This window comes from Tupaia chinensis, unplaced genomic scaffold (assembly GCF_000334495.1).
Source record: "Tupaia chinensis unplaced genomic scaffold, TupChi_1.0 Scaffold000527_1, whole genome shotgun sequence".
NCBI lineage: Eukaryota > Metazoa > Chordata > Mammalia > Scandentia > Tupaiidae > Tupaia > Tupaia belangeri.
The window spans coordinates 5,542,181-5,555,046 of record NW_006160040.1 but is presented as its reverse complement, the minus strand read 5'-3'; the positions used below and the strand labels follow the sequence as shown (position 1 = coordinate 5,555,046).

At 38.0% G+C, this 12,866-nt stretch overlaps 1 protein-coding gene across 2 annotated transcripts in view; it reads left to right on the top strand.

Moving 5' to 3' along the window:
• The first annotated feature begins 2,273 nt into the window (after positions 1 to 2,273).
• The window catches only part of WASF1 (WASP family member 1), a 23,634-nt gene continuing 13,041 nt past the window's right edge, over positions 2,274 to 12,866 (top strand). For both annotated transcript variants that reach the window (XM_006156988.2, XM_006156987.2), the window contains exon 1: positions 2,274 to 2,429. In XM_006156988.2, the coding sequence (XP_006157050.1) occupies positions 2,297 to 2,429 (133 nt within the window). In that variant the 5' untranslated portion in view covers positions 2,274 to 2,296. The remainder of the gene's footprint in view (positions 2,430 to 12,866) is intronic.

The following is a 12,866-nucleotide window of genomic DNA, read 5'->3' as shown; positions in this document are numbered from 1 at the left end:
CAGTGGATGCCGTAATGGTTACATTGCTGGACTCTCACATAGTCGACTATGGTTTGAGTCCTAGACCTAAAACTCACACTGGGCATGTGTGCATGCATGCCCAAGATCCCTAGAGGAGAATGGAGGAGAAGGGATTGTGGTGTGGCCATCCCTGGGATGGGGGAGTGATTTCTCACTTTCTTTCTCTCTGGTCAGTGCACACCCCTGGTAGCAAAAATCTTTCTAAAATATATATACATATTAGCAGTAGTCACCAAAATGTAGTTTAATTTAAAGTTCTATAAAACATTTTGTTATGGTTTGGTTTAATAGCTTCATTTTCTTTTTCTCCTAAAAGACTTTCAGTATATTGGTTTAATAACTCTGATATCTTAAGCATTATCTTAGCACATTTTATTTTTTAATTTTAAAGTCTACATTGAGGTTTTAAAGTATATCCACAAAAATATTTTAAATTTAAAACTGATTGTTGAAATCTTGGCTAATTTATTTTATTTGAAAAATTATTTTAAAATCTCTCAGTGGCCAGCTGCAGATTCAGATCCCTGGATCTACCTAAAAATATACTCCAGGTACATGTGTGTATGCATGCCCAAGATCCTAATAATCTGGAGAGCTGGGGAAAAGATCGTGGCATGTCAAGACCCACTGGAGGATCTCTCTCTCTCTCTTTCTCCTGCATGCACGCTTTGCTTTCTATCTTGAATAAACGAAATAAACCTTTATTTAAACAGTGTTTCTTTACTGGAAGTATTCTTTAGTTTTCATACTGTAACAGTCTTTTTATTTCTGCTCCAATAATCTGCAGTTTAATTTCTTTTCTTTTTCTTTTTTTTTTTTTTTTTTTTTGAGAGGTTTTTGCTATAGGGCGCATGTGCTCGCCAGACAGACAGAGAGAGACAGAGAGACAGAAAACGAGAAACACCCCCCAGAGGGGATGGTCACGCCACAATCCCTTCTCCTCCATTCTCCTCTCAGGATCCTGGGCATGCACGCACACATGCCCGGCGTGAGTTTTAAGCCACCGGGTCCGGGACGCGAACTGCGGTCAACTACGTGGGAGCAGCGACATAGCCATTATGCTAATTGCTGGTTCCCTGCAGTTTAATTTCTAAAAATACAGGAGAATAATGTGAAGAAGCTTTGCGACAGTTTTTAGTTCTTAGTGCCAGAAAGAGGCACATACCCAACCCAGTTTATTTTAAAAAGGCCAGCATAACCTCAACACAGAACCAAACAAAGACTTTTAAGGACATTATATGAAAGGAACATAATGGGCCAGTTTATCCATGAGATATATGTATGTGTGTGTTTGTGTGTGTGTGTGTGTGTGTGTGTGTGTATGTATAAACATTCCATATTAACAAACCAAAACTAAATTTTATAAATATAAAAGTAATTGTCATATTTTTAGATCGGCTGATTAGCAACCTTTACTCCATCTATTATCTTAATTCCTTTTTGCCATATAACATATTTGCAGATTCTGGGTAATAAGACATGAACAGTTTGGGAAAGCCATTTTGCCTACAACATACATTTCAGTCAAGTTGAGTTTATCCTAAGGATGCAAAGTTGTTTTACAACAACAATAGAAATATAGTTTACTACATGAATAGAGAAAGAGAGCCACATAATCATCATCATGTAGGAAAAACATTTGATAAACAATATTCTAAAATGTTTAATAAACTGGGACTGGAAGGAAAACTTCCTTAATCTATGAAAAGATACCTACAAAACAGTAAAACAAAACTCTATAGCAGACATCTATGAAATGCTGTTGACTTTACCTTTGAGTTCAGGAAGAAAAAGGCAAGGATGTTTGCTGTCATTGCGTGTTCCACCTGTTAATAATATGTTAAGGCAGTTAGAGTCCTGGATGGTGGCTTGAAAAAGATGCCAGATCTGTATGTGTGCAGATCCAGAAATCCCAGAGGAGCTGGAGGAGAAGGGATTTGGGAGTGCCATCCTTCTTGGAGGGAGGGGGGTCGTGATTTCTCACTTTCCCTCTCCTGTATCTGTCTGACTCTCCAGCTAACACACATGCCTTATGGCAAAAATCTTTTTTTAAAAAATGTATTTTTTGGTATAATGTTATTTTAATAATTGAAAATGAAACAAAGTTTAATCAATTTTGATCATGTTGGTCAGGTAACTCCATTTTTATTGGCTTTATATGAGCAAATACTTTTTTCTCAAAAAATGAATAGGAAGAGGCTCACTCTTTGTTGAAATTGAATATTGTTATTTTTTTATTCCCTACAGGTGAACTGGCACAGAAGTTGATCTCAAGATGCCATTAGTGAAAAGAAACATTGATCCTAGGCACTTGTGCCATACAGCACTGCCTAGAGGTATTAAGAATGAATTGGAATGTGTGACCAATATTTCCTTGGCAAATATAATTAGACAACTGAGTAGCCTAAGTAAGTATTTCTCTATCAGTTAAAAATACTACAAACTAGAATGTTAAGAATACTTAGAAGATACGCTGTTGACTAATTGGGGAGGGGAGGATATTTGATGAGAAAAGTACAAAATGAGCCTGAAAAAATACATTTTATGTGAAAATTAATGAATCTTAGATCTATTTTAGCATCTGTGTGTTGTCATTCTAAAAAGACTGAGACATAATAATGATTTAAAAGTTTATTAAACTAGGATTTGGATGAATTTCACAGATGAGCAAAATTCTAGTCTTAGACTTCTGTTTATGGACATAGTTATCCAGAAAGCTGGTTTATGTAACAGTTTCTCAGAAGAAGGGAGGTTACAGGTTTTTAAAAGTTTATATCGTTTTATTTAAAATAATGCAGGCAACCTGACTGGCTTTTTGTTTACAACACAAACTCAAGAATACTGGGAAGAAAGAGTGGAGGTCACACTGTTAAACCTGTAATAATTTTGCAGGATCCCAGCTTGTTTCTTATAAACTAAAACATGTCTTTTTGGCCAATAGCCCTGATTAGTGTGAGGCATAATCAAAGTCTCAGGCTTAGACTTTATCGATGCCTGTAAGATTTAGAAGGACTTCATACTCCACAGACTGCTTTAGACTACTTTTCATTCAGTGTTTCTGGGATAGGGAAATAAAGACAGAATCTTTAGAAACCAGAATCACATGTTGGATGAGAACTGTTGAGATTATTTTAAAAGTGACTCAATCTGGGGACCAGCAGTTGGCCTAATGGCTGTGTTGCTGGACTCTTATGTAGTAGACCGCAGTTTGAGTTCTGGACCTGGTGACTTAAACTCACACCAGGCGCATGTGTATGCGTGTCAAGATCCTGAGAGGAGAATGGAGGAGAAGAGATTGCAGCTTGGCCATCCCCCCTGGGGGGGGGTGGTGATTTCTTGCTTTCTGTCTCTCTGTCTCTCTCTCTCTCTGGTGAGTGCACGTGCCCTATAGCAAAAACCTTCCTTAAAAAAAAAAAAAAATGACTCCATCTGTGGAAAGTAGCAATACTGGATCAAGCAGGGATCCTCATTAAGAGTATCCAGAAATTAGATCCATGCCACTTGTCCCTTGACAGAAAAACTATAGTTAGTGAATAAGAAAAATAATTTATTCAGCGAGGCTAATAATGGGGAGAGAATGGACTAGGATCCATAACTGTCTTCCCAATACTAGATGTAAAGCTTATATAGGGGAAGAGGTCAATGTAAGGTACATCAAACAGCAAAGGGCACGTTATTTATTGTCTTGGTGCAAAATGAAGATGCCTGATCATTGTCTTCTGCAGGATCTTAAGGAGACCTGATAGCGTCAAGGGGGCTTTCATTGCTTAGAGACAGTTTCCTTTCTAGACTGCAAGGAACAATGACAGGTTTCCCTGCAAGGAGCTTAAAGATAAGCAATGATTAGGCAGCAGAAGCCAGAATGTCAGTCAAGGCAACTCTTAGGTCCTGGTTTAGAAGCAAAAGTTCTGGGTATGACTTTGCATGCTTGCGCTGATAAAACCTTCTTCACATTGGATGGGGTTGGTGGCATCTTTTCCCTCCCTATGTCCACAGCCAGCTGTCTGTGAAGTTTCAGAACAGTTTTGTGAGGGAGGCGAGACTTGTTGTGAAGTAAAAGAAGTTAAACACTGATATTCCTAAGGACTTAAAACTAAGTACAACATAGAATCACTTTTGTTCTCTTATGGTGCAGTTATAGTAGGACCAGAGTTGTACTTTTGCATGGCTGAAGTTTTTTGTTTTGTTTAATTTTTTGCTTTAATTTGCCAGAGGGTATGTACATTTACCAGAGAGAGGGAGAGAGAGAAAACAACCCTCCTCCAATGTAGCATGGTGACACCACAATCCCTTCTCTATTTTTCCATCCTGTCAGAATTTTGGGGGCACATACATGTGCCCAGTGTATATATTTTTTAAGCTGCAGGGGGCTGGGACTCAACTATGTACTTGGTCATGGTTGAAAAGACAGACAGCTCTCTTAACCACCAGGCTATGGGGCCAGCCTAGGATTTTTTTAAAATATGATTTGATCGTGAAAGGTAGAAACAGGGCTGTACTTTTGATTGTGTTATTGCTAATTACTCTTTTTAGACGCTTCAACTATTTATGTTTAGAGACACTAGAATATCTGTATTATTCATGTATGGAAGTATTTTTTTATATTAACAAAGATTTAAAGTGAAAAATGTGTGGTTTCATCACTGTCAGAAGATTACTCAAGTCAAGTGAGTTGTCTAAAGGACATTAGGATATCAGTCAAGAGTCTGATATATCCAGCATGAGGTGAAAACAGCAAATGACCTGATGCTCTGGCAGACAGAAGGCAAGCCAGTTGGCTAGAGAATATAAGGCCAAGGGATGGGGGCAGGTAAGAGAGGAGGAGACAGGAAGTATGTTTCCATTATAAGATTATGGTACAAAGCTACTTAGTTAAGAGATTAAACAAATTATTTTCCATTATTTTAAATCTAATCAGAAACTTTAAAAATAAATCTAGTCTATCTTTTGAATTAGCTTTTTAATAAGACAATTATAGGGACCAGCAGATAGCCTCATGGTTATGTCACTGGACTCCTACACAATCGACTGTGGTTCAAGTTCCAGATCCACAGCTTAAGCCTTGTGCCGCTTTCTGTCTCTCTCTGTCTCTCCGGCAAGCACATGTGCCCAATACCAAAACTCTCTCTCTAAAAAATACATTAAATTAAAAAGACAGTTATATTTCATTTTAAAGATAAAGCAAGGTATTCTTGGCCTACAATTACAGTATTTTCCAAATGATTGGTCTCCTTGGCCACACCCGCCTACTGAGTCTCCTGACAAGCCAGCTGGGCTCTTTTTACCCTTTTAACTTTTGTCCTTTCTTTTTTATAATTTAGTACTTAGCACGGACAAAGAGAGGTTCATCTAATTTGTTTCCAGTTTGGGCATATATATCTATAGCTAGAGTAACATTAAATTACATTCAATGATCTTTGTAAGAGTACTTAATTTTTTCATTGTGAAAGAGTTATGAAAATAAAGTGCTGTTTATTTAAATTTGGTTTAAGTATTTTCTCCATTCCTTTTGGTGGCTGTTTTTTTTGTGTGGTTTTTTTTTGGGGGGGGTGAGATATTAGCAGTGATTTGCTATAGCACTGTGCTTTTGTTTCTTCTTTCGGAAAACCAGTTTATTTATTTATTTCTCCTATAAATAAGATAGAGAGACAGCACCCACAACAGGGTCCTAAGACCATGACCCACTCCAGCTCCAGCTGCGATCTCAGGGAGGTCTCTGGATATGAACCAGAAACCTTTCCATGTGGATTAGCTTCACAGAGTGCACTGCTTTACATCTGCCTCACCTGCTGGCCCCGAGAACGTATTTCTGAGACTAGTCAAAAAAAGACTCTTGGGACCAGCAGTTAGCGTAATGGCTATGTCGCTGGACTCCCACATAGTCGACTGCGGTTCGCATCCCAGACCCGATGGCTTAAACTCACGCTGGGCGCATGTGCGTGCGTGCCCAAGATCCCGAGAGGAGAATGGAGGAGAAGGAATTGCAGCCATCCCCCCTGAGGGGTGATTTCTCGCTTTCTACCTTTCTGTCTGTCTCTGTCTGTCTGGTGAGTGCACACGCCCTATAGCAAAAACCTCTCCAAAAGAAAAAAAGACTCTTAGCATTTCCAAATGTTGTATTAACATATAACTAACCATGTTTTTTAAAGATCTTTCACTGAGTCTGTATAAAATTTATAAGACTTATTTATTTTTAATTGACAGAGGATACAAAGTGATGGAGAGGGGGAATACCTCCAAGGGGACATGGTCATACCTCAATCCCTTTTCCTTCATCTCTCCATCCTAATGGTATTTGGGGTGCCCTCTGACATGTCCTCCAGCATATTTTTCATGTCATCAGGGCTGAGACTTGAACTGCACAGTCAGCCATCTGGGTCCAGATTCCTTTAGACACTAGGCCACAGGACTGGCCTAAAAATTTATGTTTTATATGCACATGACTACCTCAGCATGTTAATATTAGAATGCATGTTAAGAGCATAGACTGACATTAAACAGAATTTTGGATCTAATACAGGCTTCTTATTTTAGTTATATCCAGTATAGAATTTGGAACTGATCTAATTATTAAGAGTGTTAATTTGCAGTACTAATTCATTTCTTGCATAACCTAAAGGTGAAAATTTAAGGAATTTTCAAACCTGATGCAGCCCATATAAGCAATCTCTCTCAGCAAACATATGTTTGTATTATGGCCAAACTCTGAAATCATAAATTAATTGTAAAAATATAGTTAAATTAGATTGTAGGGGCTTCATGTTTGGAATCAGAGCCCATTATATGCATTTTCTAAGTAATCTGTAGATTCAGAAATGAAGAGGCAACCTATACAATGTATAACAATAGTTTATCACTCTGAATTAATTTCCTGGCCATTTTCCTACTTGACATAGTTGAGAACCTGGAATTAAATTTAAAAGGCCTCTAGATAGCCAGAATAAATAAGCACATGCACTGAAGAACATGTACATAAAATAACCAATTGATCCCTCTCTCAGAAACTGTTTACTTTTACTTTGATAGTTCAAACAGATTTGATGATGTGGTTTCCAAACATTTATGCTTTGGAAGATTTAAGCAAGAGGTATACGGGGTAGCTAATGGAAGGAGGCATCACTGAAGCCAAACAAAAGAGGCAGTTTACAGCGAAGGGAGAAGTGACACACGGAGGAAACCACAGAAACTGGAGGGTGGCCAGTTAATGTGAAAGCAAATATTCTATATTTCAAGACTGTTTCCAGGCCTAGGACAATAATTGATTTTTATGATTAGCTCATGGCTGTGAATCCTTACAAAAAGATTAAATTATGTTTGCTTTTATATTTCATTTTGGAAGGCAGAGATGCTCGGAATACATGTCACAACAGCTTCCATCCAAAATAGTTAAAATAATAATTGATGTATTAAGTAATAATCTGAATTACTCAGAAAATGTGGTCATTCAAAATGGTTTCAGGTAACTGAGTGTTTCAGCGCTTCAGAAGCGAAAAGGGCTTCACATGACTTTTGGACTGGACAGTCTTTGACCTCTTCCTTACAAAAATCTTTATCCCAGTTTTCCATGAGAGTTTTCCTACTAAAACATAATTCTGTTTTATAATAGATAATTACTGAAAACCTAGAATTCACTTTATATACATTTCCTCTTTCCTAGTTTATCATTATCTTAGCCACTGGGTATCTTGTATCATTCTGTTTCTCATATAGCTTTTTCTCTTATTAAATATAGTCAGTTCATACTACCAAGCTGTTCACAAATATAAATAATTTGAGTTCCAGCTGTGGTGATACTTGATGGTAGATACTATCACTTGACAGGCCAAGGCGAGATGGGAGGCCTGGATTCAATTCCCAGCCCACCCGAAAAGCCAGACACGGTGGCATGCATCTGTAAATGCCTGTCATCTCTGCCATTTGGAGGGTGGAGGCAGGATTGCAATCTCCTGGTCAGTGGGCAATATAATATAGCAGGACCATGTCTAAAATAGCTGGGCCTGGTGCTGCATCTGCAGTCCCAGGAGCTTGAGGCCAAGAGGATTGCAACACAGCGGGATACTGTATTAAAACTTTAAAAAAAAAGAAAAAAGAAAAAAACCTTAAGAAAACAGATAATTTGACAGATAAATGGCAAGCTAGATGGGTAAGAGGGTATATGGATAGATTGGGTTGGTAAAGCAGATTGTCGAGAGATAACATTAAACACTTTGTTGTGTGATAAAGCTACCTAGTTCTTGTTCCAAAAGAGCATAACCTATTTAGTTGAAAAGTCTCAAAAATTATGCATACAGGAACCATTTTGAATAGTGTGAGCATATATATAATTAAAATAATAAGTTTTGGATTATAGGAACTGACAAAAGAGAGATAATCATATGATGAATACTTTCTCTCTGTCATGCTCCAGTTAACACATGTGCTATCTGGCAAAAAAAAAAAAAATTAGGCCTTTAAGAAACAAAAGAATTTAGAAAGGTAGAGTAGAAAAGAGAAGGAAAGTATTTCAGCATGCGTGAAGAATTAGACAGATGAACAAGGGTAGTGATACATAAGTGAATATAAGAAGAGAGATTAAAGGGATAAATAATATTGGGTAAATATGGTGGACCCTGCTTATGGAGGACATGGAATGTTAGGTAAGACCATTTAGATTTAGTACCATATATAATGAGACATACATTCTTTTTTTTTTAATAATTATTTATTGATTTCACTTATTCTTTAGTTTGACCAGAGAGAGAGAAGGGGAAAGTGAGAAAACAAGCCACCACATCTATGACTTGAACCGTGGTCGGCCGTGTGGGAGTCCAGCACCCCAACCACCACACCACCTGCCGGCCCGAGACATAGGTTCTTGAGTAGAGAAGTGGTATGACAAATGAAAAGATAGTTGAAATTCAGATACACAATCAGTTTCACATTGCAAATTTCATTCTTCTTACCTTTCTCTGGGAGGAAAGGAAGAAATAGACTTGAAATTTAAGAAAATACGAAAAGAGAATAGTTGAGGCTATCTTATCCACTAAAGTACTTTGGCATTGAAACTTAGGACAAGGAAAGTGTGTTATACTCTTTTTAAAATCTACCAAGAAGGTCTGGACCAAATCTCCAGAAGCTGCAAATGCACTAAAAAATCTGCCTCTAATTTCAGGTGGTATACAGACTAAAAGTTAAGGTTTGTTATATTTAACTAAGCTCTTTTAGGGATGAAAGTGTCTATTCCATCCTATACCCATAGCATTTGTATCCTAACCTTTATTGAGTAAATTAATAACTTTGTACCTACCTTTTCTCCGATTTGGGATGGTCCTCTTATATTTCAGTAAAACTCTGTCTCTGGAAGTGTCTCAAACACTATTCCACGCCAAAAAGTTCAGTGTTTCTATGTCTGTGCTCCATAATAGCTGTAACCTCATGTGATACCAAGAGTCACCTGTTGTTGAGCTCCTGTCTGCATTAGGTACGCTCCCAGGATCATATGATGAATACTTTCTCTCTGTCATGCTCCAGTTAACACATGTGCTATCTGGCAAAAAAAAAAAAAAAATTAGGCCTTTAAGAAACAAAAGAATTTAGAAAGGTAGAGTAGAAAAGAGAAGGAAAGTATTTCAGCATGCGTGAAGAATTAGACAGATGAACAAGGGTAGTGATACATAAGTGAATATAAGAAGAGAGATTAAAGGGATAAATAATATTGGGTAAATATGGTGGACCCTGCTTATGGAGGACATGGAATGTTAGGTAAGACCATTTAGATTTAGTACCATATATAATGAGACATACATTCTTTTTTTTTTAATAATTATTTATTGATTTCACTTATTCTTTAGTTTGACCAGAGAGAGAGAAGGGGAAAGTGAGAAAACAAGCCACCACATCTATGACTTGAACCGTGGTCGGCCGTGTGGGAGTCCAGCACCCCAACCACCACACCACCTGCCGGCCCGAGACATAGGTTCTTGAGTAGAGAAGTGGTATGACAAATGAAAAGATAGTTGAAATTCAGATACACAATCAGTTTCACATTGCAAATTTCATTCTTCTTACCTTTCTCTGGGAGGAAAGGAAGAAATAGACTTGAAATTTAAGAAAATACGAAAAGAGAATAGTTGAGGCTATCTTATCCACTAAAGTACTTTGGCATTGAAACTTAGGACAAGGAAAGTGTGTTATACTCTTTTTAAAATCTACCAAGAAGGTCTGGACCAAATCTCCAGAAGCTGCAAATGCACTAAAAAATCTGCCTCTAATTTCAGGTGGTATACAGACTAAAAGTTAAGGTTTGTTATATTTAACTAAGCTCTTTTAGGGATGAAAGTGTCTATTCCATCCTATACCCATAGCATTTGTATCCTAACCTTTATTGAGTAAATTAATAACTTTGTACCTACCTTTTCTCCGATTTGGGATGGTCCTCTTATATTTCAGTAAAACTCTGTCTCTGGAAGTGTCTCAAACACTATTCCACGCCAAAAAGTTCAGTGTTTCTATGTCTGTGCTCCATAATAGCTGTAACCTCATGTGATACCAAGAGTCACCTGTTGTTGAGCTCCTGTCTGCATTAGGTACGCTCCCAGGCCCTTTGTTTACCATGTCTTCTTTTGGAGACAGATGTTTTTATTCTTGTTTCACAGATGAGAAAACTGAGCCCAAGGTCTCAGAATGAATCGAGCAAAGATTTGGACTTATTTATTGAAAGTGAAGGGAGCAAAAATTTGGACCTACTTATTAAATTGCTTTTTCATATTTGTTTAAATGTCTCTTATCACTCTATTTAAAATTCCTCACGGATAAAGACTTTTTTTTAATCATTTTGACTTACTACATGACTATAGAAATATAGTGATTTTAGATTTATGATGATTTATTTGTTTAGAAATTAAAAGAATGTAAAATAGCTCTCATAGATTTTTCTGAATTTGTGTTTCAGGCTTACCTGAGACAGGCTATCTACTAGATCTATAAAGAATCTTGTGTTCTTGGGGCCAACAGGTGGCATGGTGGTTGGGGGCGCTAGACTCCCACATTGCTAACTGCGATTTGAGTACTAGACCTGGCAACTTGCTTTCTTACTCCCTTCCGCTCCCACTACTATCCCTCTCTGGTCAAATTAAAATAAAGAAAGAAAGGAAGGAAGGAAGGAAGTTAAATGAAATAATTCTTAAAAAAAAAAAAATTTTTTTTTGCATTCGGCCCTTTGGCCAGGCATTCAGTTCTAATTTAGAGTTATGTGTAAAGACTGATTTTGGGAGGGCCACCAGGTGGCTGTTGGTTAAGGTGCTGGACTCCCACACACAGTTCAAGTCCAGGACCTGGTAGCTTGAAAATCATGCCAGGGTGTGTACATACAGAGCCAAAATCTCAAGAAGTGAATGGAGGAGAAGGAATTGCAACATGGCTCTCCCCCTAGGGGTTGATTTTTCACTTTCTCACTTTCTTTCTCACTGTCTCTCTCTCCAGCAAGTGTACATGCCTTATAATAAAACCTTTAAGAATTTTTGTTTTCAAAAGACTGATTTTGGATTAAGAGACATTCATATTTACAGTTGACCCTTGAACAATGCAAGGGTCAGTAGTGCCAACTCACACAGTTGAAAATCCACTTATAACTTGAGTCTCTCAGAATTTAACTACTGGGGTCTGGATCCTACGTGTCTGATTGTTCGTTAAAGTCCTGGACCGAGCACTTGAAAACATGGTGGGTTCGTGTGCATGTATGCCCAAAAAGGGGAGAAATAGAGGAAAAGGGATTATGGCATCACCATTGCCCCACGGGAGGTTCTTTCTCACTTTTCCTCTCTATCTCTGGTGAGTGCACGTACCCTCAGACTAATTTAAAAAAAAAAAAACTTAACTGCTAGTAACCTATTGATAAGTATTACCAATAACATGAACAGTCAATTAACATATATTTTGTATGTGCATAATGTACTGTGTTCTGACAGTACAGTAATCTAGAGAAAAAATGTCATTAAAAATTGTAAGGAAGGGACTAGCACTTAGCGTAATGGCTATGTTGCTGGACTCCCACGTAGTCGACCGTGGTTCGAGTCCTGGACCCAGTGGCTTAAACACACGCCGGGCGTGTGTGCATGCATGCCCAAGATCCCAAGAGGAGAATGAAGGAGAAGGGATTGCGACGTGGCCATCCCTCCTGGGGGGTGATTTCTCGCTTTCTGTCTCTCTGTCTCTCTCTGTTTATCTGGCAAGCGCATGCACCCTATAGCAAAAACCTCTCAAAAAAAAATTGTAAGGAAGAAAAAATACATTTATAGTATTGTACTATATTTTTCAATATGTTTAAAAAAATGTGTTTAGCAGTAGACCATGCGGTTCAAACCCAAGTTGTTCAAGAGTCAACTGTACTTTTACATTACGGTTTTCTCTATCCTTCATCAGATGGATAGAGATGGATAAAGCAAGTAGAGTATTTTCATTTTAACATAAGTCATCCAGCAATAAGTGGTAGAGCAGGATTTAATACCAAGTTTCTCCCAATGTTTGTATTTTTTTTTTTGGAGAGATTTTCGCTATAGGGCGCGTGTGCTCGCCAGACAGACAGAGAGAGACATAGAGACAGAAAGCGAGAAATCACCCCCTGGGGGGGATGGTCATGCCGCAATCCCTTCTCCTCCATTCTTCTCTTGGGATCTTGGGCATGCACGCACACGTGCCTGGTGTGAGTTTTAAGCCACCGCAGTCGCGAACCGCATTCGACTACGTGGGAGTCCAGCGACATAGCCATTACGCTAACTGGTTCCCAGTGTTTGTATTTTTTTTCCTCACTTGGTCATGGCTGGGTGACTTACAGGTAGGGTTTAAAGCTAAAAGAAATCCAAATAAAT